Source organism: Polyodon spathula, chromosome 10, assembly GCF_017654505.1.
Source record: "Polyodon spathula isolate WHYD16114869_AA chromosome 10, ASM1765450v1, whole genome shotgun sequence".
NCBI lineage: Eukaryota > Metazoa > Chordata > Actinopteri > Acipenseriformes > Polyodontidae > Polyodon > Polyodon spathula.
Window position 1 is genome coordinate 48391527 of NC_054543.1, and position 21442 is coordinate 48412968.

Below are 21442 nucleotides of genomic sequence, written 5' to 3' on the forward strand. Positions count from 1 at the left end.
TGCAGCACCACACCACTGCGCCGAGAGAGAGGTTTTAGCACTCTGCACTCATTCAGTGCTGCAGCACCACGCCACTGTGCCGAGAGAGAGGTTTTAACACTCTGCACTCATTCAGTGCTGCAGCACCTCGCCACTGCACTGAGAGAGAGAGATGTTTTAGCATCCTATTCCAAGAAGGTGCACCTCACACAACAATCCATAGAAGTGTCCTTAACTAACTTCAGTGCTAACATTATGAATTGAGAAAACCAGCAACCCGAGGCCCTGAGCGACGTGTTTTTACTTGCTCGGTTTAGAACACCACATTCTAGCTTTGAAAGCTAGCTGACTAATGATCACCCTGATTCAGAAATGGAGTCAAAACTAAAGATTGAGATTTATTGTTTATAAGCAATTGATAAGATCGACCGTCCTTTATTATTTATATTGTGCTAAAAGGCAATATACACAAAAAAATAATTACACACACACACAATACCTTCACTGCTGCAAGAAAAAAATGAAGGTATAAATCCTATTTGTAGTGCAGAGCTGAATGTATATAACCCTTCACATCTCTTCAATGCAGGACAGCACTGTACTCGCCAGCAAGCACACATGGCAGTGGAATCCAACGTTGCATTTTAAAGCTGCACTTTCACTAAAAACCACTAGTGCAGTCCCACCTTTGATAGACTGTTTAACCCTATCCATTTTTCCTTTACTTAGTCGACAGCATATCTCCAGCACTATGATATGATAACATATATAATTCCCAAATATCAACTTATAACAATATAAAAAGATACAAAAACATTTCCCTTTTCTTCATTTTTTTTGATCAAACAAAATTACCCTTCATTTTTGGAATATAACTCGCACATCTATGTAATGCATGTAACTGCTACCTTGTAAAACCCAGTATATATTGTACAACACGCACCCCTTGTATAATATGCTAGCAAAATGTTTAAAAGGGTGCACATTATACTCTGAAAATGACATCAATCACTGTGCTGTTCCTCGTAGGAATGGGACAAAGGCACGCAGTGACACCTTGCAAATAAATCAACAATTAAAAAAAAAAAAAAAAAAACACACCATCCTCGACTTCACTATTTCCTGTTTGTCTTCTCCTCTGTGATTCCAAGCATGTTGATCCTGCACATCTGCTTGGGAAAGTGCCCCCTCCCCCACACCTTTATGGTCATTTTTTTTCAAGTCTTTCAGTCCGAATATTCTTGCTCATTCAATAGAAGTACTCTGCAGCCAAGTCACTTCAAAACAATATGGTAGCCCTCGCTGCTTTCAGCTGGAATCAAACAAAAATCCATCAGTGAACGTTTAAATAGAGAAGAGCTTGCATCACACTGCCAGTGTTTACCACCCTATATTACTCAGACAGTGCTCACAAGTTTTACATTTTACACACATTAAACAGGTAGTAATGTTTAATGCACAGGGCTACATTTTGCAAGAGATATAACCTTCAAATTAGGTGGATCGATAGCTGTAAACTATAAATTAATAAAACACCACATTACATATTATGTTACAATTATATTATATATATATATATATATATATATATATATATATATATATATATATATATATATATATATATATTCCAAATAAATACACCCCATGATACTTCAATCCCCTCTCTCTGAACCCCCGCACAGATACACACAAACAATACCTTTTAGTGTGTTGATTACAAAACACGACTCGTCGATGAGGTAATGCACCATCTAAAATAAAAATAATAAATAAGCAACACGGATGAAAAGAAGAAACATTTGGAACACAGCAAGCACACTTTGGGCTAGAGGGGTTGCAGCAAATGAAGCATGAAACCCATTCACTTTGCTGAACCCTCATCTGCATCACTCAGGCGCATGACCAGAACCAAAAATAAAGCAATAAGTGTTAATCAGTAACTTCAGCACTTCATTTAGCCTCCTGGCTCGGGGCTTCTGTGTCCCTCGTTCCAGCCTAGCGTATAATCACTCTGAAGGCTGCAGAACGGCAGAGGACGAGGGGCAGAGCATTGGGAAGGTTCAGATAAGCATTCCATAGTTAAAGTGAAGCATTAATGTGTTGCTTTACACCTCATTAACTTTTACAGCGCAGGCTTAGTGCACTGGCACATGTTTGGCTTCACATTTCTATTGGTTTGACAGTCCAATGGTTTGAAGGGGTTGAAAGCTGTATCAAATACGTCTGTATAAAAGTCAGTATGAAGCAACACAATATTCTTACAGTTATCAGTCCATACAGTATACAGACTATATATAAAGAGCGGGAGAAGAACGCAGTCCTCCACAGCGTATGCGTTTCTCTGGCTTCCAACAAGGCTGAACAGGAACTGATTTGATCGGCCTACACCCTCCTGGCACAAACCACAGCTGGATTGTGTTTAGAGCATTTTACAGCACGGGGGAAAATCAACATAGATTGCAACACCAACCTATCTGTGGTTATCCCAGGACAATCCATAAACAGTGATTGAAAAAAAACAAAAAAACAAAGTTGATGCAATGCTAGGCTATAGATTGATCAAATCAACCCCTTAGTTCTTTAAAGCGTTACCTTAAATCAGCATGGAGTGCTGTGGAGAGAATGACACGGACGGGGTGGGCGTGGAGAGAATGACACGGACGGGGTGGGCGTGGAGAGAATGACACGGACGGGGTGGGCGTGGAGAGAATGACACGGACAGGGTGGGCGTGGAGAGAATGACACCGATTTGCTCACAGTTTTTTATACAGCAATATCTATGGTCTCTCCTGATCAGTTCCCTAAACTTCAAGGAATCCACTAATCGGCCTTCACAGTGTCATTCTCTGGAGCTCGATCGCTTTGTTTGGTTCATTACGAACCCAGGAAAAGGAAATACTGTTTCTTTGCCTTCTGACTTAAGGTCACTACCCACTATTATCAGTGCACTGTACATGATGCGATGTGTTCTGGTTTCCTTTTTTGGTCCCTTACCTCATCAGACACTAAGATATGGACCCCTGTGGGTCCTTGTCTGTAGATCTGGTGGATTTGGCAGGGTGCAATGCTGTATAAGTTAGCTATCTTCTCTGTCAATTCTAGTGCTGTCAATTCTTCCAAATAGATAGCATGGTATACTAAAGAGAAAAGGGAAAATATTTAGATTAATTTGACTGATTTAGGCAGCGTATGATTGTGCTGTATCCACCAATCATTAGTGAGTCAGTACTGCGGTATTGTCCATTGACTGGCACACTGATGCTTTCAGAATACAGTCCTGTCTCTTCACCAGAATGCTGTGCAATTGCAAAGAGCGCTCCTTCCAAGAGAGAGAGGGCCTTCCTTAGCCAGCGTGGCTCATTGATGAGATACCCAACGAACATCCTTACCGCACAGTGAGCCGGCGCTCTGGCCCTGTTTCTGTGGCTGCACAGCCCCGGTGTGTTCTGCTTCTTGACACACATAGACTGTGAGGCGTGGGCGGACGTTCCTGGTGGAATTCAAAGCACTCAGATTATTTTTTTGGTCACTTTTTCCATGCAGTTTGAAATGCCCACTTGGAATGTTATCTCACTGCTGTTGGGGCTCTGGGGCGGCACCTCCTCCTCCTTCCCACCCTCACCCTCACCCTCACCTCCTCCTCCTGCCAACACCCCGTCCCCCCACCCCTCGTCCTCCCGCTCCCCCCCTCCTCCTCCTCCTCCTCCTCCTCCTCCCCCATCCTCTCCTCCCCCCCTCCCCCTCCCCCTCCCTCCCCCTCCACCCCCCCCTCACCCTCTCCTCCTCCTCCTCCATCCCCTCCCCTCCTCCTCACCCATCCCTCGTTAGTAAAGGAGTCCTCCTCCTCCTCCCCACCTCACCAACCCCCTCCTCCTCCTCCTCACCCATCCCTCCCCCCCCATTTCCTCCTCCTCCTCCCCACCCTCACCCCCCTCCTCACCGACTACCCGCCATTTCCCCCCCCTCCTCCTCCGCCTCTCCACACGAGATGTCCATCCCTCCTCCTCCTCCTCCTCTCTCCCCCCCCCCCCCTCCTCACCTCCTCCCTCCCTCCACCTCCTCCTCCATCCCTCCACCTCCTCCTCCTCCTCACTCCCCCCGCCCCCTCCTCCTGGGTCCCGTCCAGGACCTGGCACTCAGTCTCACTCCGAGCCCCTTCCCAGCAGTACTAATGAAATGTTCTGGGGTGCCAGAGGAGTTGCAGGGACACCACCTACCTTCTCTTGATTATATTGTAAAGCCGGATTCCATCGGCAGGACCGCAGATCTGGACCAAGTCTTCTTTGGACATCTTTAATAAATCAGCACCTGAGAGATTTAACCAGGCCAATGTAATGAAATCATATAACACACAACATAACAAAATCTCTGGTTTCAGACTAGGTATTTCTCAGTATATGCTACAAGCACATCTTAAAAGGGAAAACACAGAGATCATAAACTTCCAGGAGAGGATGGAGGCATAACTGGTTCAATCAAACACTTTAGAACAGGGTTGGAACAAAGACCAGGAGTGGAAGGGTTAGCTTTGGCCACCCCTGCATTAAAAGGGAAGCTCCTGTTTAGTGCAGCTGTGACTACTTTTCCTTCCTACTTTAAAAAAGACAAATCATAGACAAGCAGAGGTGAAGTTTCCACTCACCTGAGAAATTAGAAAACAGCCGAGAGTAGGGAGTGAAGCGATGTCGGTGCAGCCACTGCTGGGCATCTTGGATCGAAGCGTTGGGCAGGAGGGGCTACATTGCAAAAAGAATATTTGTAATGAACAGTTGCACCAGACTCCTCAAAAACACTCCTAAAAAATAAAAAAGGCATCACATTAAAATACATCTTCACCATACTTACATCGGAGAGGCTGGGAAGGAGCAGGTCCCCCTCTTGACTTGGAGAGACGTTTCTACTATTTCACAAAGCAGGAAAGAAAGACAACACAAACAGGTCAACGTGCAAGCTCAGTCCACGAGGTCCTTTATCATGGGGGTGCACCGTGTGTGTGTGTTTCAACGCACAGTGCCTGGCTCTATCACTGCCCCATTATTCTGCAGCACAGGGCTCTGTTTCTGTTTGCGCTGCTCATTTCCTTTGTTTTTTATGAAGCATGTTACAGCTGGTGTACCTCTTACATGCTACTATGCTCAGTATTTCTTACACCAGCCTGGGGATGAGAAAGGGACTGGTCAGGTCAGATTCTGAGAGCTATTAAGAAGCCACAGGGCTGCTGTGCACGTCTGACTTTCAAAAAAAGTTATCAGGACGAGATGACAAGCTGAAAACAATACAAAAGTGATTTTATACAAGAATGCATCCGTTAAGAGAACTCTCTTGGCACACACGCAAAGCTTCTCTTTAACCCTTCCAGTCCTGAATTATTTTTGTCGAGCTGAAAATGTAAGTTATAGAATTGAAAACAGTAACGACTATCGAGTATAGATATGAATCCTATATTTTGGTAAACAGGGCTCTAGAGTTCTGACGCTCATAGAAAGGCGGCGGGTTAAACAATAATTGGACTAGGAAAGTAAAGTGAAGAAGTGGGCATCAGTGCCAGCTGGAATGCTACAGCACAGTGGAGAAGGCGCTACTTACCCATCTCCAATGCTGAAGCTCGTTGGAGAGCTGCTGTAACCAGGGGAAGGGGTGTTCATCACACAGGGCAGATCAGGCCAAGGAGAACACTAAATTCAAAACCAAAATGCCGCCTTTCAGTACTTTGGAGTACTTTGCGAGTATCTTTATTTTCAGCAGTGAAACCAGCGGTTTGGAAAGATCTAAAGCAATGATATGAATGAGAAAATTCCCTGTTGCAATATAACTTTTCAACCATGAAACGTTTTTGATTTACTATTATTTTTTTACAAGCGACTACATCCGTTTACCAGGAAACAGCCAATTCTGCTAGCAGTTAAACAACAGGGTCCTGCCGACTGCGTTGCCCAGGCTTCGAGAGCACGGACACAGAGGCTCATCGTTCAAGCTGACCCTCGAAGCCAGCCTCTGTGGTTAATGAAGCAGCGTGCTCGCCTGCGCCAGGCTGTGCGCGTCACATTGTGTATGCAATGCTAGTAAACAAGCTCACCTCTGTAAGGAAAGTGGTTTCGTATGACTGCTGATATTTCTCCCTTTCATGAGGGCTTCTTTTCTCCATCTTCTCTCGGTCTGTCTTTTGTTTTCTGTCGGCTCCTTTGGGCTTGGTGGAAAGAAGAATGAATATGTAAACATTTTCACATTTTTTAATATCTGATCTATGTTTTAAACGCATCACCTTAAAAGTATATTGGTACAGCAAACTGAACTGTTTCTATACACTGCAGTAGAACCCGGGCGATCACTAGCTTTCAAAATCAAAGTGTCAGCAATTAAAAATGAACACAGGAATCAAACATCCTTTTCATTGGAACTTCTCACATTCAACTCCTTTAGAGATTGACAGTGCCTCAGATTAATACAACAGCGTTCCCTTGGCTTTACAGCAGATCAACATTCCGGGTGGGGAATGGATTTGCAGTCGCCCCCCCTTTTGATCTCCTTGTATTGCAAAGGGATTTATCTGTAGCTTCCAGGTGAAGGTCTAATGTAGGTATACCAGCATTAAGGGCAGGTTTGATCTCGGTCCTGTCGTCTGCATTTCCATACCTTGAAGACTTTAACCTGAGTGCTGGCTGAGTTCACGTGCTCCGTGTACTCGCCTCTCGCGTCCTGTTTGAACGAGTCGATCTGGATCCGGAACGGGACGCCCTTCTCTCCTCCGTGCTTCCTGGGAGTAAACTCTGTACTGATGCAATGAACCTGCAATAAAGACCCCCATGAATGCGACAAATCAAGCAAGTTTAAAATCCGAACCGGCTCGTGGCGAGAGTTACCTGGATAAATGCGGAGGCTCTCTTGGCCGGGTCCCACAGAAACTCGATAGTGTTCAGCTGGGTTGGGTTGGCTCTGGGCTCAATGATCCCAACTGACAATGGGATATCTACATAAAAAAAAAAATACAATAAAAATAAGATACGAGGGCTCCCGAGTGGCGCATCCAGTAAAGGCACTCCGCATGGAGTGCAGGAGGCGCCCTATAGCCTGAATATCGGCAGGACGGGTCCAGGCAATTCCACTGCCGGCCGTGGACTGGAGTTCCCAGGGGGCGGCGGCACACAACTGGCCAAGAGCCACCCAGGGTGGGGAGGGCTTAGATCGGCTAGGGTGCCCTCGGCTCAACGCACACCAGACACCCATGTAGATTAGCCGGGCGCCTGCGGGCCTGCCTGCAAGTGGCCCAGAGCTGCGCAGTCCTCCGACGCCGTAGCTCTGAGGTGGCTGCATGGCCTGCAAAGTGAAGAGAAGTGGACGGCTGATGGAACTCGTTTTGGAAGACGTGTGTGCTCGTCTTCATCTCTCCAGAGTCAGCGCAGGGGTTGCAGCGGTGAGCCAGGTTCAAAAAGAACTGGGCTTTACAAATTGGGAGAAAATTGAGTAAAAAAAACAAATTGGCAATTGCAAATTAAATAAAATAAAAATAAAATTAGAGCCCAGGCCTCCAGAGGGAAGCGCATGAGGGGCTGGGGAATTAGCCTACTGCACCAACCAGTCTTTTACTGATTTGAAAAACCGCAGCAACAGGGAAGCAGGGATGGCAAGAAGACGACTATTGCATAGCAGTTTCATCCATTCCAGGTTTCAATACAAGCCTGATAAGCCACAGTGTGTTTAGGTAACAAGCTCAGGTGTGTCGCATAGTAAACCAAGGTATGGATCAAAGTTCTATGCAATGGGAGTCTTATTTCCATCCCTCGGACAGGGAGAAGGGTCAAGACTGTGGAGAAACTGGGAGCTCGGGAGAACAGCTCAATGAAACTCACGTGCATTGGTGTATATTTAAGGCAGACAGTCACCTCCAGGATATACAGAGTATTTTTCGGTGCTCATGTTTAAGCTTGGATTTGGACTCAAGTGTTCGCTGTAGATTTGGGTTCTCACCGATGTCAAGGATCCTGTCTCCTGGTCTGTTCCACTTCCACCCCTCCAGCTGCTGGTGTTCCGTGTACTGCAACCGTCTGTCATGAAACACCACGCGAAGGATGCTCTGAAACACAGGGGACGCGATCACACACACACACACAGCCTGAAACACAGGGGACGCGATCACACACACGCAGCCTGAAACACAGGGGACGCGATCTCGCACACACGCAGCCTGAAACACAGGGGACTCGATCTCGCACACACGCAGCCTGAAACACAGGGGACTCGATCTCGCACACACGCAGCCTGAAACACAGGGGACTCGATCTCGCACACACGCAGCCTGAAACACAGGGGACTCGATCTCGCACACACGCAGCCTGAAACACAGGGGACTCGATCTCGCACACACGCAGCCTGAAACACAGGGGACTCGATCTCGCACACACGCAGCCTGAAACACAGGGGACTCGATCTCGCACACACGCAGCCTGAAACACAGGGGACTCGATCTCGCACACACGCAGCCTGAAACACAGGGGACTCGATCTCGCACACACGCAGCCTGAAACACAGGGGACTCGATCTCGCACACACGCAGCCTGAAACACAGGGGACTCGATCTCGCACACACGCAGCCTGAAACACAGGGGACTCGATCTCGCACACACGCAGCCTGAAACACAGGGGACTCGATCTCGCACACACGCAGCCTGAAACACAGGGGACTCGATCTCGCACACACGCAGCCTGAAACACAGGGGACTCGATCTCGCACACACGCAGCCTGAAACACAGGGGACTCGATCTCGCACACACGCAGCCTGAAACACAGGGGACTCGATCTCACACACACGCAGCCTGAAACACAGGGGACTATCTCACACAACCTGTAGCATACCTCTACCAATACAATGACGCATTAAAAAAAAAAAACACACCATCTAATCACACACACAAGGATCAACCCTAGTGTAGCGAGCTTCAGGAAGTCATGCAGTGTAAGCAGTTCCAGGAATCCCACTGAGCCTTAAAGCTCTTCAAGAGTTCCACTACAGAGAAGGCATCTTTGCATTTAGAGCAACAATGGCATATTTTAATTTAAAGCACTTATAGCTACAGTCTTTCACTTACCTTAACATACTTGCTGCTTAAATCTGTACAACACGCTTGTTTTCTGTTGTTAAGCATGCGGATTTCATAGGATTGACCTGCATTTTGAGAAATTAAAAGAAACTTCATTGTATTTTTTGGTTCTCTTTTGGCAAAAGGACAGCAGGTTACTCAGTAAACCTGACCCTTAGCTGTAGCACTGCCAGATATACTGACACTTCATATTTTCTCTCTGCGTTCTTTTAAAAATCCATTCTTTGAAACTTGCATCAAGCCCAATGTAAATTTAAAGCATTACCAATGATCACAATTGTATGTATCGCCAGTTTCTTGTATTAAAGTCTGTGTGGTAACATACAGAACCCAAAGATGGGAATGCCACTGCTGAACTCTCTTATGTGAATGCATGCCTTGGCAACTGCTAGAACAGGCATATCTATACAAGTTGGATGAGTCAAATTTTGAGCATTTAAAAAAATTAGGATAACTGAAGCAAATAATTCCAGAAATGTGCAGTGCCAATATGTGCTTAACAACGAAAAGCGTGTGTGTGTGTGTATGTAATATGAGTATATAAAAAGTGTAGAAAATATAGATAGCTAGGACGAGTGAACAGGCAAGCTCACTATATTAAAGTTGATTGAGTCCTATTTATACAGTGCAGGTGCATATTTATATACTGTACCTACCGTGTATAAAACCATGTGAATCCTCTTTTATAGTGCCCCTGCCCCTTCACTGCTGTACGGACAGTTGAAAGGTCACTCAGTCTTACCTTGGTTCAGGTAAGTCAGCGTCTCCTCATGCAGTTTCACAGCAGGGGAGGTGGCTGCACACAGAACGTATTGAAACGGGGGCACTTTCGAATCACTCTCTGGAGATGGCTGAGGCTCCTCTTGCTTGAAAATTGGAAGAGCCAGAACATCACTGCAATTCGAAAATAAACCCTTAATACCAAGATTGGCATCCTGCACAACACAAAGCAAGCAAGCCACAACTCAGGTATATACAGGATTGCTCTCCATTCTCAAAATACTGAAACTCTCAAAATGTTGTTATAAATTATATTCAAGGTTTACCTCAGTAATGCAAGTTTTACGTGTATAAAGCTATATACCAAAATGTTAACTGTACCTAATGGAGTTTAAACCTTCAATACAACACACAGTAATAGTTTAGTTTTAACTCCAACCGCGCCAAAATGAAACGCTGTCCACGGCGATAGTTTACCAATTAAGTTTGTAAAACTGGTTGTTCCAAATTCCTTATCATTTGTCTTGGAACTGTGTTTTTATGTCAACAAACGAAATCAAATGTCACATATCAACCAATTATAAATAGCGTTTTGTTGACAAAATCTCTACAAATGAAGCAAAGCATAAAAAATAAACAATGTTTTAAAGTAGGTAGAACACAACAGGTGAAAAATATAACCTGCTCCACACTCTGAACTGGGAGAAAGCAACCAGAACGCAGGCTGTTCTTTATCAATTATTTTGCCAATCCGGTTTTGCAGTGAATGATGTTTAATCTAACTGGTCCTCTGCATTCTGTAGCAGGTTTGAATTAACAAAATAAGCACATGTAATTATTGGAATGTGTTGCCTTGATCGAGCAGGTCTGCAAACGGAGTCCAACCGGAAAACACTCGGTTCCGGATCCGGATCCAGCCCCAACCCAAAACCCGTCGCCAAAAAATCTTCAGCAGTTAATTTGCACGGCCAAGAGAAAGACATCGTCAATGAACCGCTTCTCAAGGAAGAAGGTGGCCTTAATTACGGACTTAGATATAAACCCCGCGGAATATGAATTAATAGCTAAATAAATACATGATATGGCACGTTTACACTGGCAGTTCATTGTAAACCATCTTTCAGAATAAAACGCCCATGCAGGGGTTTAAGCATTGATAGGGTCACATGACCACAGCCTCCCCTTGCGTGAGTAGTGTAAATTCCTATCACCTGGTCCAAGGTAAAGCACCTCTCCAGACTTCAGCACCGCATAAAGCACCTCTCCAGACTTCAGCACCGCATAAAGCACCTCTCCAGACTTCAGCACCGCGTAAAGCACATCTCCCAAACAGACTTCACCGCCGTGCTGCGCGTACATTCCTGTTTGTTCACAGTGTAATTTGAATCTCGGGTTTCATATGGAAAGTGCAGAGATGCTACTCAACGTTTTCTGTAGGCTGGTTGCAACTTCATTTCCAACTCGTGAGTGTTTCAGTGTACCTTTGATGTTAAATTATTGTGTTTTATAAGAGATTTACCAATGGATAGTGTATGTAGTACTTCATATCACAGTATTTACCAAAACACTGCGAATCTACTCACAATACACAAGAGGAATCTTAAAGAATTTGACTTACAAATGAATATAAATAAGCTTCTGCATCAATGTGTATAGGCTTTTGCAACAGATAGAATACAATGCATCTAATCATTTGGAATACTAGTCAATGCATGGATAAAAAATAAACGATTGTACACACCTGTAAACAGTAAACATCTCCACAGGTCCCGGAGTCTTTAACAAGTGTCAAGACTATTCTTTTTCGAGTTGTAATGGTTTATATGAAATATGTATTTACTAGTGTATATAGACACATATACAATATGTTATATTATATATATATATATATATATATATATATATATATATATATATATATATATATATAGAATGAATGATATTTATTTAATAGATTATGCTCCGTATACAGTAACTCTTGCTACGTGTAAGTAAAGTAACCCATTGTCACAGAGTTCAAGGAGAGCGTTTTGCATGAACCAGCTCGGATAGGCAGTCGAGCGCAGCTTACCGCAGAAAGCTCGTTGTCGATGAGGAGTGCTGGTGGTAAGGCTCGGGCTGAGAGTGCCAGAACAGCATGTTTCCTCGATCCGAAACAGAATGCGACTCCAGCGAAAACTGCGGGGGAATGAAAGCAGAAGCCACGGGTCTCTGGATCCTACAGGCAGTGTGTGAACTGGGGAAAGCGCAGGTCTCGCCAGTCTATTTATCCACGGGCTGACGTCTAGAATCATTTGGCACAGTTAAGGTGACCTCAGGGCAGACACGGGTACCACCCCTTTCAGAGACGCACTCATTCTCTACCATACTTCCTGTGATAGTAACCTGCTTCAGCATGCATTACCGTTGGTATGTGGTGCTCCTTTTGTTGAACTGTAGATAGGTGCAAAATGCATATAGCTCAGACTAATATATCGATACCGTCCGAACTATTAAAGTAATAAAGAACCATACGGAGCCGTGCAAGTAAGAAGGGGTCACCGTTTTACCGGGGAGCTTATATAGACGCGGTTGTTATGTTACACAATACGCTTTGTGTTGCTAAGCCTATAAGGTTGTATTTAATACTGTTCTTTCACTGTGTTTCAGAGCAGCGCAGTGAACTGATCCGCTTCTTGATGCTGCCGTTTATCATGTTTGTGCCTAGGTTGGACGTTTGAATGGAACAATGCAACCAGAGAAACAAGATCGAGCACTGCCAGTCTCAATGCCACTTCACCCGGTGAAACGTGAATTTGGGGTCATTTGACAAAAACAATATATCGGTATATGGAAAGAAAACAGCAACCAATTTATTTTAAATACATATCATATACTGAATTAAATCAACAAACAAGAAAAGGGCAGCAAAAGCACCTTTTGAAGTTGGTTTTATTTCTAGAGCAAACAAGTTTATATTTTTAGCAAATTCTATCACATGTAGATGCTAACAAAAACCATGTGGTTCTCTGTACAGTCCTCGCAATACACAAAATAAAACAAACAATATAAATACAGACATGGACTTTACATGACAAAAGCAAGTGCAGTGAACACTCTGCTAAGAATCCCATTTCTAAAGGATGATGCATCTGCAGAATATAGGAACAGTTAAACATTATGTTTAACAAAGACTTGCTGATTTCTACAAACAAGTTGGGCTTCTTTCCCTAGTGCAGACATTTCATTGTTTCCCACCTGTAAAGGGAAGCAGATTTTTATATGACAAATGCAAATTACTTATACATGGTCTTAATAAGATGTTCGTAGTAAGCAATGAAAAAAATGGTATTGTCAGTTCCAGTCAAGGCAAGCACACGTAGTGTACCTTTGCAAAAAGCCACATGCCTCTGTATGCTGCACTACATGAGAACCAGAGTACTATTAAACCACTGGATGTTCACATTTCTTTTCTATTCTTTTCATAGAGCACTCATGCAGTCAGTGAAACAACGGGCACACAGATTCTACATTCAGTGGAGACTAGATTTCAGACGTATTTTGAAATGCAGTAGTCAGTAAATCTCTGTGCTCTGGGCGACTGGACTGACTGTTCAGTGGTTTTTAAATCCTCTCAGTTCACAGCACAGGGTGGCACTGAAACATGCAGGTACTGGATACTGCTAACGTAAACAAGGGCCGTCTCTCCAGGGCAGGGAGAGACCCTTTTCCTTCCTGACAAGATTGTAAAGCTGTGGATTTTTTATTTTATTTTAAACAACATATACAATGATCAATTGATCTTTGATCGTCTGATAACTGATTCAAAAGAAACTCCACTCCTGGGAGTAGCACAGAAGGGTTTTACTACAATGTAAAACATGACTCGGTCCAATGAATCAGGTGTAACTGCACTGGGTATTTACAAAAACACAAACCAATAACAGGAATAATACACATTGCTGGGCGCTCATTCTGTTAAGTCATTGTAGTGAAACAGTACTTTGACATGAAGGTAAGGCCTGTCTTTATTTTCCACCCCAAAATGTACCAGAACATTCAGTAAAGCATTTGCACCGGTAGGTAATGTGTGTGTGTGTCTTGATATAGTACTGATAGTGCCTGGTAGGTGGCTGAAATCTGGGTATATTTGTATTCAGTGCATTGACTTACAGTACATCTAGCCAGTGTGAAAATATATGGTTACATTTTGGGATTTGTATTACAGCTCAGTTGAACCTCCTTTTACATTTAACTTGACATGAACACTATTATTATTTACTGTTATGGGGATTAAAATAAAAAGTTAGTGTTTCTACAACACAAGAGTAGAATACGTTTGAGATTGTCCAGATATCTGACAGTTAAAACATCTGTGTATTCCGTTCTAATTTGGCTTTCCATTTTTCTTCTTAAAATACAGGATTTCATTTTCAAATGTTTCAGGAGTCTTTTCAATTGGAAATGTGATCTCTGATCACCACGTCAAAGGAATCTCAAATATGAATCAAAGTAAAACCAATATGTCTTCTTACAGCTGACCAATTGACCAGCACGTCAAATTTCAAATACTTGAACCCATCAAGCTGCTAAGACATGTTGAACCTACAGTACAAATAAAAGCATGCTTCCACTGGCCTTAAAAAGAACATCTTCTAAAGCTTTTTACTGGGCACACTGTGGACCAAAGCATTGTTCTTTCTAAACTGCCCTGTGCCCTCCAAAACATTAACAGCTGTGCAATACTGGTCCTTCAGTATATCAGCACTGTTCTTTCTAAACTGCCCTGTGCCCCCCAAAACAACGTTAACAGCTGTGCAATACTGAGTCCTTCAGTATATCAGCACTGTTCTTTCTAAACTGCCCTGTGCCCTCCAAAACATTAACAGCTGTGCAATACTGGGTCCTTCAGTATATCAGCACTGTTCTTTCTAAACTGCCCTGTGCCCTCCAAAACATTAACAGCTGTGCAATACTGGGTCCTTCAGTATATCAGCACTGTTCTTTCTAAACTGCCCTGTGCCCCCCAAAACAACGTTAACAGCTGTGCAATACTGGTCCTTCAGTATATCAGCACTGTTCTTTCTAAACTGCCCTGTGCCCTCCAAAACATTAACAGCTGTGCAATACTGGGTCCTTCAGTATATCAGCACTGTTCTTTCTAAACTGCCCTGTGCCCTCCAAAACAACGTTAACAGCTGTGCAATACTGGGTCCTTCAGTATATCAGCACTGTTCTTTCTAAACTGCCCTGTGCCCTCCAAAACATTAACAGCTGTGCAATACTGGGTCCTTCAGTATATCAGCACTGTTCTTTCTAAACTGCCCTGTGCCCCCCAAAACAACGTTAACAGCTGTGCAATACTGGGTCCTTCAGTATATCAGCACTGTTCTTTCTAAACTGCCCTGTGCCCTCCAAAACAACGTTAACAGCTGTGCAATACTGGGTCCTTCAGTATATCAGCACTGTTCTTTCTAAACTGCCCTGTGCCCTCCAAAACATTAACAGCTGTGCAATACTGGGTCCTTCAGTATATCAGCACTGTTCTTTCTAAACTGCCCTGTGCCCCCCAAAACAACGTTAACAGCTGTGCAATACTGGTCCTTCAGTATATCAGCACTGTTCTTTCTAAACTGCCCTGTGCCCTCCAAAACAACGTTAACAGCTGTGCAATACTGGGTCCTTCAGTATATCAGCACTGTTCTTTCTAAACTGCCCTGTGCCCCCCAAAACAACGTTAACAGCTGTGCAATACTGGGTCCTTCAGTATATCAGCACTGTTCTTTCTAAACTGCCCTGTGCCCTCCAAAACAACGTTAACAGCTGTGCAATACTGGGTCCTTCAGTATATCAGCACTGTTCTTTCTAAACTGCCCTGTGCCCTCCAAAACATTAACAGCTGTGCAATACTGGGTCCTTCAGTATATCAGCACTGTTCTTTCTAAACTGCCCTGTGCCCTCCAAAACAACGTTAACAGCTGTGCAATACTGGGTCCTTCAGTATATCAGCACTGTTCTTTCTAAACTGCCCTGTGCCCTCCAAAACATTAACAGCTGTGCAATACTGGGTCCTTCAGTATATCAGCACTGTTCTTTCTAAACTGCCCTGTGCCCTCCAAAACAACGTTAACAGCTGTGCAATACTGGGTCCTTCAGTATATCAGCACTGTTCTTTCTAAACTGCCCTGTGCCCCCCAAAACAACGTTAACAGCTGTGCAATACTGGGTCCTTCAGTATATCAGCTATTTAATAATAAAAAAAAAATTAAAAAAAAAGATGCCACCCAAATGTAGTGAAAGCTGCCTCGGAATCAGTAAAAAGCAAACATTCTTGGTAATGTCATTGTGTACAAACATCAGCAACACAGTGTTGTGTTCAGTTCAGTATTCCGTTACAGTACCACTGGGCCTGCCAAATGATCTCAAAGTGTTTACTGCTTAATCCTAATCAGTGTAAACCCCTCCATTAGACTTCACCCTCCAAACATGTAAAAAAATTTGGAGAATGGATATTGAGTGAGGACCCTGTGGAAGAGCTGGACCATTGTTTACCTCGTTTCAGATTTAAATAATACTCCTACCTCTCAAACCTCGGACAAGCAGCTTTTCTTCGGATTGCAATTTCAAAATTCAAATTAAATTCAAATGTGAATATTTCTAAATAACGTTAAGTGACGGAGCAAATAAAACATTTTTGTTGGCCGTTTCATTTATATATATTTAAAAAAAAATAATAAAATACACCGTCGCTCAAATATCAGAAATTGATTGACTTGAATATACAGTGTGAAACTTCCATATGTCAGAATCCTGTGAGTTAGTGCTTACATTAAAAACAAAACAAAACCAAAACACGACCCGACACTTACTCAGAAATTGATTGACTTGAATATACAGAGTGAAACTTCCATATGTCAGAATCCTGTGAGTTAGTGCTTACATTAAAAACAAAACAAAACCAAAACACGACCCGACACTTACTCAGAAATTGATTGACTTGAATATACAGTGTGAAATGTGAGTTAGTGCTTACATTAAAAACAAAACTTCCATATGTCAGAATCCTGTGAGTTAGTGCTTACATTAAAAACAAAACAAAACCAAAACACGACCCGACACTTACTCAGAAATTGATTGACTTGAATATACAGTGTGAAACTTCCATATGTCAGAATCCTGTGAGTTAGTGCTTACATTAAAAACAAAACAAAACCAAAACACGACCCGACACTTACTCAGAAATTGATTGACTTGAATATACAGTGTGAAACTTCCATATTTCAGAATCCTGTGAGTTAGTGCTTACATTAAAAACAAAACAAAACCAAAACACGATCCAACACTTACTCAGGCCTTGACTACATTCATGGCTCTTTAAGAAAGGGGACTGAAAAGAAGAGAAAGCTAAAGAATGTTACACAGAGATGTTTGAAACATTGACTGCAACAGGATCTTGCCCCTAGTTTTGTAGAAAGGACTGTGCTGATGTGAACACAAGAGCAGAAAGGTCTCTGTGGAGGCGCAGCTCTGCGATCCTGACGGACGAGGATTCAGTCCCGCGCTGCTCTGCTAGCTGTGAGTCGACACGTCCGAGGAGGAGCTGCTGTTGCTGTTGGTGGTCTGGGCTCTCTTGATGTACAGATTCAACAGCTTCATCTGAAACACACAAAGCTTGCTCAGTGAGCCCTCTGTTTACTGACGGCTCTCATCTGAAACACACAAAGCTTGCTCAGTGAGCACACTCTCTACTGACTGCTCTCATCTGAAACACACAATGCCTGCTCAGTGAGCCCTCGGTTTACTCAGGGCTCTCATCTGAAACACACAATGCCTGCTCAGTGAGCCCTCGGTTTACTCAGGGCTCTCATGTGAAACACACAATGCCTGCTCAGTGAGCCCTCGGTTTACTCAGGGCTCTCATCTGAAACACACCAGGCCTGCTCAGTGAGCCCTCGGTTTACTCAGGGCTCTCTTGTGAAACACACAATGCCTGCTCAGTGAGCCCTCGGTTTACTCAGGGCTCTCATCTGAAACACACAATGCCTGCTCAGTGAGCCCTCGGTTTACTCAGGGCTCTCATGTGAAACACACAATGCCTGCTCAGTGATCCCTCGGTTTACTCAGGGCTCTCATCTGAAACACACAATGCCTGCTCAGTGAGCCCTTGGTTTACTCAGGGCTCTCATCTGAAACACACAATGCCTGCTCAGTGAGCGCTCGGTTTACTCAGGGCTCTCATCTGAAACACACAATGCCTGCTCAGTGAGCCCTCGGTTTACTCAGGGCTCTCATCTGAAACACACAATGTCTGCTCAGTGAGCCCTCGGTTTACTCAGGGCTCTCATGTGAAACACACAATGCCTGCTCAGTGAGCCCTTGGTTTACTCAGGGCTCTCATGTGAAACACACAATGCTTGTTCAGTGAGCCCTTGGTTTACTGAGGGGTTGATCAGCTTCCACCCTGCTGGGATAAGACACTTGTAGATTGTACACTGCCGAACCTCCTGGACTGATCACACACTTCTATCACTGAGGAGTAATCCTGGGGGAGTGCAATCCAGAGTGATTCTGCATGCTGTAAAACACTCCAGCAAAATCCAGCTGTGCCTTACCAGCTCAGGGTTATCAAACCGACCCCTCTCTTAGTAAGTAGTTTCACAGGAAAGACATACATAAGAAAAAAACAAAAAACAAAACAGCAATCGTTTTTAGTTTTTCCTGACTGAAACACAAGCTCTCTAACAGGACTCTGTAATGGCAGACAGTCATAGATATGTAATTACGTAACTGTATAGTATCGTGGGTAATTGCACAACTCTGCTCAACACAAACAGGTTGAATCCTGCCAATCAAGTGGCAAACTAATAATAGCAAAAGAGCATGTGATGATGAAGTGAGAAACCCAGGCAGGAAGGAAGGAAGGATGACAACGCAGGAAAGTAATGGCCGGGGGCAGTGATTGTGTCATTTATAGGGTTAATTAGTAGCAACCATCGTCTTGGCTCTGTGTCAAACAGGGTGGGGAGCAAAGATCTCGGATCTTATCAGCACACAGTAACAGCATTACCACAGGCTTCTTTTGCATGTGTTCAGTATCTTTTCATCACAATAAAGGGGAAGGGTGCTTCAGTGAGAAGGTTGCTCACACTCTGAGTACACATATGATGTCTAAAGCCTTTTTTAATCCAGTTTCGAGGGCAACAGTGCCCCCCCCCACCCCCCGAATGTTTGACTCCTACTGCATAGCAGGTCTTGCCATTCCGAGCTTTATTAAGAAACAGGAGGGAAGGATAAATGGATTTACCTGCTCAGTAATGCTTTTGTCCAAACCTTGTTTTAATTTGAACCCTTTTTGATCCACTACTGTTTCTTCTGGTAGTGATATTGTTTTGTTGTGTACATGTACTAGCAGTAACAGAATTAGTTCTAAACAGCTGATGTCAGACAGCAGGGCGTTTGCAGTCTTATAAACTACAGGGGGCCGATGCATGTTTTATTATCACAGAGTATCGACATGAATGAGAGCAAGACTGAAACTCAGGAGCTTTATAGAGAAATTACAGTTCTGTAATCTGGACTGACAGGTACAAGCACTCCCACACAACACAGCACTGTTACTGTACCTTGCTTCCAGTGAGCTGTGCAAGGTGTGGTTTCAGCTCTTCTCCAATTACTGAATAGATGGCAACCAGACAAAAGACACTGGCCTTGCGAACACTGCTCTCTGTGTTATCATAGCCCTAAAAACACACACACACACAGAAAAACAAAAATAGCTGACAGTTCAAACACCAAAAAAAAAAAAAAAGAGAGAATCCAAACAAATCCCCCCCCCAAACTGCCCCCCCCCCCCCCCCCACAATATTCTTGTATTTCCTGCATGATTTGAATGCAGCTTGTGAAACTGTAACACAATACTAAAACAACACCGTGTTTCACAAGCGCACACCACTAGCTGCGGCTCTACCTGAAGCAATCCAGGGATAATGTCTGGGAGGAGCTGGTGGAGACTCTCCTTTGAAATGCGCTCAATGACCTTCGTTTGCATTTTGATGGCAGCCAGGTTAATGGGGTAATCGGCTGTCTGGATGATGGGGCACAGCACTTTGATGCACTGTTCAGGGTGAATGGAGCTGGCCAGAGTGGAAGCTGCCTCCTCCGCAGCCCTCACAACCTGAGAGAGAAATTCAACAGAGCACACACGAGCCCTTTCCATTAGAGGTCACTGCAAAGACAAGCAAGACAGCAGGCCAAGGACAAGGCAAGCAGGAACGCACACTGTGTTCCTCGGAGTGTTAACCAGTGCTTTTCAATCCACTCTCTCACCTCGCTAGCTTTACTGTACAGTATTACCTCTCCTGTTTTCTTTCATTTCTTATTGTTCTCTACTTGCTTTTAATGCAATGCAAATATTTCAAATGTAACCCTTTCGATAAACTGCTGACACTTTTGCTGCAGATGACACATGAAATGATGTTTCAGGACGCTGCAGAACTTTATTAATTCTAGTGCAGCACTGTCTGCATATTCCAGCTGGGTGTAGGGGTTTAAAAACATTTTACATTACATTAAAAACAGAAAAATACAAAACTGCTGCCAAGCCTTCAAAATAAAATCCTAAAAATCAAGTTTAAATAAAATGTAGCTTTCAAATGAAAAAAACAAGTTTACCCCCAGTTTACATCTCAGTCTCAAGCAAGCGAAGCTGTTTTTTTTCAATATGTCAAACCTTCTCATACAGCCACAAGCATGTGTGCACCTGAATCAATCCTTTTTATTTTCACCTTCACAAACTATTCATGAATTTGTTTGCAGAGTAAACATACATAGTGCAAGCCATTATCCAGCTTATCAAGTCATTACCTATCTCAATGACTGCATGAAGCATGTGAAGCTAGTGAGCTAATATAAACACCAGTCTCAAATAATCGCCAGTCTCCAATACGCGCCGGGTCTGCTGGCAAATATTGGACCTAAAAGCCAGAGCCAGAGTTTAACTGAAGTTTTACGATAGTAACACAAGCATAACGTTTCATTCAATTGGAAAGAGAGGCTGCTGGCTCTGGTTTGGAGAACACTGGAGGTTTGACAGGTGAGAGGGGTAACCTGCAGAATTTATGCTGCCCGCTTCTCAGGGGCCCCAGAGCTTCACAGTTACAATGCTGTGCTTCAATATGTCATTAGAATGTAGGCAACTAGTAGATAAAATGACAGTTTATGAGCCTGAGATAAAAAGGAGTCTAATCTTCCACAGCATCTCTCTTCAAAGCAAACTTCCAATGACCTTCTCGCTTATCCAAGGGCAGACGACCACTCCAGACGTTCTGAATATTAAGAGAGCTGCTCGTGGAATTGAGGCTGAATTTGCTAAGGACATTCTAATCTGGGAGTGTATAGAGACTGTCTGTCGGACTTCCTGTATGTCTGACATATACCTGGAGAACCACTGCTCTTAATTGTACAGTAATTGCTCTTAATTGTACAGTAATTGCTCTTAATTGTACTGTAATTGCTCTTAATTGTACTTCTTGATATGTATTTTTTGTATACAGCTGTAAGTCACCCTGGGTAAGGGTGTCTGCTAAGAAATAAATAAATAAATAATGCGATGAAACCTGAGAAGGTTTAACACAAGGGGGGCACAGCACTGACTTGCTTGTTTCAG

The 21442-nt window shown here is 43.6% G+C and overlaps 2 protein-coding genes and 1 long non-coding RNA gene across 26 annotated transcripts in view; 1 reads left to right on the forward strand and 2 right to left on the reverse strand.

The window, feature by feature from the left end:
• Positions 1-364: 364 nt before the first annotated feature.
• tfcp2l1 (transcription factor CP2-like 1) lies at positions 365-12053 on the reverse strand. Of its 3 annotated transcripts, none has more exons than XM_041262585.1 (15): positions 11870-12053; positions 9821-9972; positions 9067-9143; positions 7948-8053; positions 6843-6949; positions 6616-6768; positions 6059-6169; positions 5569-5657; positions 4828-4879; positions 4625-4718; positions 4200-4290; positions 3372-3472; positions 2977-3119; positions 1682-1733; positions 365-1291 (listed from the first exon to the last, which is right to left on the reverse strand). In XM_041262585.1, exons 1-15 carry the CDS (start codon positions 11935-11937, stop codon positions 1254-1256), a joined length of 1434 nt encoding a protein of 477 aa, XP_041118519.1. In that variant the 5' UTR covers positions 11938-12053; the 3' UTR covers positions 365-1253. The 3 variants fall into 3 exon arrangements, with proteins under 3 accessions (XP_041118519.1, XP_041118518.1, XP_041118520.1); XM_041262584.1 differs by having other exon boundaries at positions 4828-4882; positions 11870-12052; XM_041262586.1 differs by lacking the exon at positions 2977-3119 and having other exon boundaries at positions 4828-4882.
• Positions 9979-15395, forward strand: LOC121322496. The gene is made up of 2 exons (XR_005951039.1): positions 9979-11261; positions 12506-15395. It is a non-coding gene; the product is annotated as an uncharacterized LOC121322496 (long non-coding RNA).
• Positions 15396-16832: 1437 nt separating this feature from the next.
• LOC121322493 (CLIP-associating protein 1-like) overlaps positions 16833-21442 on the reverse strand; it is a 95679-nt gene continuing 91069 nt past the window's right edge. For all 22 annotated transcript variants that reach the window (XM_041262561.1, XM_041262581.1, XM_041262583.1 and 19 more), the window contains 3 exons: positions 19745-19951; positions 19401-19517; positions 16833-17433 (listed from right to left, as the gene is read on the reverse strand). In XM_041262561.1, the coding sequence (XP_041118495.1) occupies positions 17347-17433; positions 19401-19517; positions 19745-19951 (411 nt within the window). In that variant the 3' untranslated portion in view covers positions 16833-17346. The remainder of the gene's footprint in view (positions 17434-19400; positions 19518-19744; positions 19952-21442) is intronic.